At 43.0% G+C, this 6224-nt stretch overlaps 1 protein-coding gene across 5 annotated transcripts; it reads right to left on the minus strand.

Annotated features, from left to right (window-relative positions):
* Positions 1-526: 526 nt before the first annotated feature.
* On the minus strand, positions 527-5572 carry mlh1 (mutL homolog 1, colon cancer, nonpolyposis type 2 (E. coli)). Of its 5 annotated transcripts, none has more exons than XM_061284934.1 (19): positions 5346-5571; positions 5174-5264; positions 4588-4686; positions 4452-4525; positions 4305-4377; positions 3950-4041; positions 3826-3868; positions 3664-3752; positions 3489-3601; positions 3328-3421; positions 2857-3010; positions 2246-2556; positions 1893-2044; positions 1573-1681; positions 1441-1504; positions 1211-1375; positions 1046-1138; positions 861-971; positions 527-777 (listed from the first exon to the last, which is right to left on the minus strand). In XM_061284934.1, the coding sequence occupies exons 1-19, from the start codon at positions 5450-5452 to the stop codon at positions 622-624; spliced, it is 2190 nt and encodes a 729-aa protein (XP_061140918.1). In that variant the 5' UTR covers positions 5453-5571; the 3' UTR covers positions 527-621. The 5 variants fall into 5 exon arrangements, with proteins under 5 accessions (XP_061140918.1, XP_061140917.1, XP_061140916.1 ...); XM_061284933.1 differs by having other exon boundaries at positions 1893-2050; positions 5346-5570; XM_061284932.1 differs by having other exon boundaries at positions 1046-1375; positions 5346-5572.
* Positions 5573-6224: the final 652 nt, after the last annotated feature.

Consider the following 6224-nt stretch of genomic DNA (forward strand, 5'->3'; position numbering starts at 1 on the left):
GTACAAGTACACATTTTGTCCTCAGTAGTGAGACAATTCCTTGCACTAGTGAATGAATGTAGCATGGTAGTGAAACAAATGATTTTTCAATTACTGCCTTCCCCTACTGCATGATAATTCTGCACAATGTAGAACAACTATGTTAGTAGTGAGGCATACTTGTGAGCATTTTGGTGCTACTAGAAGGGTCGAGGAGGCTAATGTAAATGTCACATACCTAATAGTTAGTGCAGCACAGTAGTTTACTAGCATAATTCAATACAGTAGTAGTAAAACAAATTTGTGAATTGTCTTGTAATGACAAAGCCCACACTAGTGAATTCAAGGTGGATAACAAAAATGCCAAATTAAATGCTCAAAAAGCTTTCCATATCAGTTAGTTGTACTAGGTTCATCTCTCTGATGAAGGCGGAAGATTCCGCCGAAACATGTCAGGTAAATGAACCTAAAACAAATTTGTTTGATATAGAAGAACCAGAGAAGTAGCTTTCCATATCGCCTCACTGAAAGTCACTTGAGCCAGACGTACAAAGAACAAATTTAATGACAATATACAAAAAGTTACACAAGGTCAAATAGAGCAGCATGTGATGTTGATGGTTCTGAGGCTTCCTGGTTTATCTAACACCTCTCAAACACTTTGTAGAGATCCGGTAAGTTGGCGATCTGCAGCACCGTGCCGTCCTCACTGATGTGTTTGGGAGGACTGATGAGCGAACGGAAAGCCTTGCAGAGGACATGCTCAACGTTCCATTGCCATGAGTTGACCTCTGCATCCTAACGTGACACAAAAATAAAATACACAGATCAATGATGACCTTTAAGCAACACGTGTTGACAACCATTTCATGTCCCCTGACCTGCTGCTCTCCTGGCTCCGCCTCCAGGATGTATTGCTTCCTTATTGAGTAGAACGCACTGCACTCTTTGCTGAAGTCTCGAAAGCATTCTTTTTCATTGTCCCAGTTTACCTGCATAATGCCAAGCGAAAGCCTTAAGGTGCTGTCATGAGCATCGATGAGAAGACTAACTACTAATCCATCACCTCTGTTGCCAGGCGGAGAATGAACATGGGCAAACCTTCCATGATGGGTGTGTACTTGTCAAGCAACAAAGGTAGTCCTCTTAAATTGCCCTCCTGCAGTGCGCAATTGTTGTTACACGACAAGTAAATCACACAAACTGTTTGACTAAGTACATAAAGCTCAACCTGGTCAACCTCCATAGAAAAATAGTCCTCCAGCATCTCTGCTTTCTTCGTCAGGAAGTCCACTATATACTGTGCCAAGCCTTCCTTGGGTCCATCATCCTCAGTCCAGCCACTCTCCTCAGAGTCCAGAGCCAACATGGCCAGCTCATAAATGGGAGCCGGTGTCTAGAATCGTGTAAAGGCCCATTTAAAAACAAACCATCGCCACACAGTGGTCACTTGCTACCTACAGATAGTCGGAGTACTCCAAAGTTCCCAAAGTCATAGATGAGGATTTGGTAGAAGAGCTCCTGGCTGCAGCAAGGTGAACAATGACAAGTAAATTGATGGTTTGGTAAGTTTTGTGTGAGCGAATGGCTGACCTTAGTGTTGTGGTGTTGAGCAGGTAGAGTTTAGTGCGATGCTGGATCAGAGTCCACTGCGGGTTGACGCAGCCCACAAACGAGTGATTCTGTAGCATCTCCTGAAGGCCTGGCGGCACACAGGAGACGGATTATTCCCTTTCTCTTCGCTGACGTGTTATTTAATGACAAAAAGAAACACACTTAGGGCAAAACCTAAGTGGTAGGTGTTGATCAACATTGCTACTATGTGGCCCTGAAAAATAAATGGCTTGCAGATTAATTGATTAAAAAAAGAAACGCAAATGAGGCAGGAGTTCACTGGCGCTCATTACTAATACCTTTGTGAGTGTTGTCGTTAATTTCGCCTCTCAGCTCTTTGATGCTGTTTAGTTTGATGACTCGCCTCTTGGGCGTTTCTGCGGCCGTCAGATCCTCCTCGCGTCCCTCTCGGGTCTCCTCTGCCTCATGCTGCTCTTTCCTGAGACGCTTCCTGGTACTTGAGACAAGTTATAGTCATTCACGACTTTGTTTAGCTTCTTGTGAAAATGATTTAGGCCAGTTGGGGGCGGTAAAAAGCCACTAATGTTCATCAAGTAGAAGTGAAGTGTTGAATGCTATCCATCCATTCATTCATTTTCTCTAGAGCTTGTCTTCTTTGTTCCTGACACAGACACAAAAGGGAAAGAGTCACCTTTGGACATCATGCGCTTCATCGCTCCTCTCCTCACTGTTTGACAGCTCTGTCCCCATCTGGTCCAGGGCCTCCAGCATGTCCAAATCATTCGGCTCGACAGTTTTGGACTCAGAATCCGCGTGGCTCTGCCCGACGGGTTCGGGCTGGGGAGGGAGCTTTTCCTTTGGTTGGAGGAAGGCGTCCAGCTTCTGAACACGACAGTCGGTCCGCACCATCTGATGCGCGTAGACACGCTCGGCAGACTCCGACGCGGTGTTGGAGGACTTGACCTCACCTGCTCCGCACACAGACAGCCCTGGCAGCAATGTCTGCACCAAGACAACGCAAGGCAAGTTTATTTCCCAGCACACTGCCAGCCAAATACAGTAGAATATTTGCCCAACTCATTTTTAGCTGACTGTGTTTTTGATCGAAATCTTTCATCGGGTCATGGTAATCTGCAAAGAGTCAACCAAGGCAACCGGAGATTTCTTGGCAAAAACACAATAGCACTCGAGTTGAGCTGGAATCAACTCCAGCTCAGCCCGTGATGCTACAATTTGCTCTTACGCTATGTATTCTCGCGGAAACTTTTGTCCTGCTCAATAACGCTAACACACCAGTTGTACCTGAGTGAAGTACGTGCGCGAGGAGTTGGAGCCGAGCAGCTTGCTCTCAATGTGCTTCTGAACGCTTTCGATGACACTGTCCTCATGCAGGAAATGCACCTCGTGCTTGGTGGGGTGCACATTCACGTCTACATTCTGAGGAGAGATCTCTAAACTGCAGAGATCAAGTCAGACAAAAACAGTTCACATCAAGTGGATGTAAAAAGTTAGAAATCACTAAAACCTGGCATTTGAAAAAGGGTGTGTAGACTTTTTATAGCCACTTATTGTACTGTACACTTGAATACTTTGTTATAATACAACTTTTACTATTTGAGCCCATAGATCTGACATTGTAGCAATGATCAGGGTATTACAAGGGTTTTTATTTCTAAATGTATAATAGTTAATTAGAATGCTTAAGTCCAGTTAATTAGAATGTGTCTTGCAAAGCAAATTGCGCACAATGACCCCTTTAAAACGTGTTGTTACCTGAGATAAAGAAAAGGGTGTGTGTTCTTGGGCAGGTACGCTGCATAAACTGTCTCCACTGCTTTCTTCAGCGCGCTCGACTCCACCAGACGGTCTGCAAGTGCCGTTCAGTCCCAACCATTTCATGAGTGAGCAACACTTCCTGTGTGTTTGGTACTCACGGTTGATGAAGAGGACCATGATGCATTTCTTGACCGAGTAGTTTGCGTTGGAGATGTAGCCTTTCAGTTTGAAGGCCAGCTTCTGGTCCTCGCAGCCAACCTCAATCAGCTCCCTAGGAACGTCAGCGATAGTCAGCAAATGCCGTTTGAGGTTCCTTCCTCAATTGACTAATACCTGCTGACTGCGTTGCCAAAAACTCCTCGAATATTATCCACCACTGAAGCGTTGGGTAAAGTCCTTACATCTGCTAAAGTCTCTCCTTGCTGGACGAGAACAACAACGTGTATGAAAAATGAATATTATTCACTTCGATTCATTAGTGAGTTATTCTCTCACCTTCTTGACAGAGAAGCTTTTCCCGGAATTGTGTATGGCATACCTACCAAAACAAAACAAATCCCCCAAACATTGACGACAGAAAACATGGTATCAGAAGTAACTCTGATGTGAAGAACAGCACCTGCTCACCACCTCTACAATCCTGGAGTACTCGTCGCTAGGGCTTTTCAAAGCTTTCCTCCTGGTGGACACGTTGTAGAAGAGATCTTCCGCCTGTGCACAGAGAGACCAAAATATCAGCGCATTCATTCAAAGTGGGCACAAAGTTAAGCACGCCTGCTTGATGTAATGAGACTAAAATGACCTCCATCAAAAATTCTGCTCTTGACTGTATTGAGGTAGGGTTAGTATTGAGGTCACTTTATTTATTTATTGGAAGATTTTAAAAGAACTGTCAAGCAACCTGTGCCAGGCACCTCTGGTCCAAAATCACCCCTATAGAAAATGCTTGAATGGACTAGTAGCTTTCAACTTACAAGTATTTGTGTTCCCTGGTTTCCAGCACAGGGTTTCGAAGGGCCTTTTAGTTTCCCATCACTGTAGGTGCCTCTGCAAAGTACAAGAAGGAGGAGCAATGTCATCCATCTCCCTCATTGTGAAACCTATTTGACATGGGGCCATACCTATAGGCGCATTTGGCATCAGCTGTCTTTGACGTTATGGTTACATGAGCAACGTGGCTTATACTGGCCAGAGCCTGCAAACAGATACCAGCAGGTTGTGTGTTGTTTTTGGATATTATTCAGCGTCAACGCTCACCTCTCCTCTGAAACCATAAGTCGCAATGGCAGAGAGATCCTCGAATGTTTGCAGCTTGCTTGTGGTAAAACGCTCGCAAACTATTTCCATGTCTTCTTTCTGCATCACAAATAAAGATGTCTTGGACATAAATCACGTCAATTTTAATTTCACTCTGTACTGTACAAATTTAGTCATTTTGTTGATGCAAGGCAAAGTGATGCACATGGTAACTGTGAGTCAGGGCATTTGCTTGAATTAGTATGAGATTATCTATCATAGCTTTGTCTTTCTTGTCTTGAATCAATTGAAATGGGGAAAATTTGGCATTTTAAATATTATTATTATTATCATTAACAATAATAATAATAATAATAATAATAATAATAATAATAATAATAATAAATTATCTATTATAGCTTTGTCTTTCTTGTCTTGAATCGATTGAAATGGGGAAACTTTGGCATTTTAAATATTATTATTATCATTAATAATAATAATAATAATAATAATATCACTAATTTAAAGCAAATAAGAACATTTTTTAAATGTGAAACCCATAAAAATGATGACCTCCATCGCATGGGCGAGTCTGCATGTAGCCTACCCGAATACCGGTGCCGTTGTCCAGAATCTGCAGCAGCTTCAGTCCGCCGTCTTTAACCGTCACCTGGATACTAGTGGCCTTGGCGTCCAGACTGTAACATTTAAACACATAAAACACATTTATTTCGAGGGACGCAAACTTTTACTGCTGGCTCTGAGTGCGTGTGACGTACCAGTTTTCAATCAGTTCTTTAACAGCGTTCGCGGGGCGCTGTATAACCTCTCCCGCGGCTATCCGGTTGACAACCGTCTCGTCGAGTCTCCGGATGACACCCGCCATCGTTGACAGGACTCTACCACTTCAATTAATGTGCTGATCGGCTAAACCTCTGTGGCCATGCCGTTTACGTCTGTTTGTTTACAAGTCGCTATTCGAGCAGGAAGGCGGAACTTGCGTTCCAAGAGATAATATACACGAAGATGGCTCACTCTCAGCTGCTATAATTTCACTGTCTTGGTTTCTTTTGTTGTGATATTACTACTTTGTTTATGTAATCACAATATTTAAAATAACAAAGGTTAATTTACACAAATTTGACCAATGGATGTTTTGGTATTTTGCTGTAGTACTATTTTAGTGCATCTGTAATTGTACTCACGATCTTTGAGGACAGCAGCGCGCGCACGGAAAATAGGGCGGGGTCTTACGTCGCACGAGAAAGATGTCATCATGTTATCTCTCTTCTTCGTCAGAAATCTATTGTAGCTTTAATCGCGGATATTATACATAATGCCACCCAGAGTTTGACGTGTGCACATATACTCTGTACAGCATGCGTGTGTAATCCTGAAGCTGTGCCAGATATTTAAATATTCTTTTGTAAGGTCATATAAAATGTGCTCTTTCTTATTACTGCTACAAAAGAATGACATTGGTGAACTTTAATCATCAAGCAGGATGACTTCATCAGAATGAAACGCTGTGAGGAGGCTCCCCTGGGAGGGGCGCTGTTGAGAAATTTAATCAGGCGGAGATTTGGGGATTTAGTGCTGCCTGACTGTAAAGTCGCCATTTCATCATGTCATCACATAGATAATGCAAAATTAACCTT

This window comes from Syngnathus typhle, linkage group LG8 (genome assembly GCF_033458585.1).
Source record: "Syngnathus typhle isolate RoL2023-S1 ecotype Sweden linkage group LG8, RoL_Styp_1.0, whole genome shotgun sequence".
Classification (NCBI taxonomy): Eukaryota; Metazoa; Chordata; class Actinopteri; order Syngnathiformes; family Syngnathidae; genus Syngnathus; species Syngnathus typhle.

What these genes read in the sequence shown, in the direction of transcription:
- mlh1 (XM_061284931.1), bottom strand. Translation starts at nt 5,452, where the DNA reads ATGGCGGGTGTCATCCGGAGACTCGACGAGACGGTTGTCAACCGGATA. An exon ending in ACAACGGCACCGGTATTCGG is followed by an intron (nt 4,687 to 5,173) that starts GTAGGCTACATG and finishes TTTGTGATGCAG; the next exon opens with AAAGAAGACATGGAAATAGT. An exon ending in GATGCCAAATGCGCCTATAG is followed by an intron (nt 4,378 to 4,451) that starts GTATGGCCCCAT and finishes TGTACTTTGCAG; the next exon opens with AGGCACCTACAGTGATGGGA.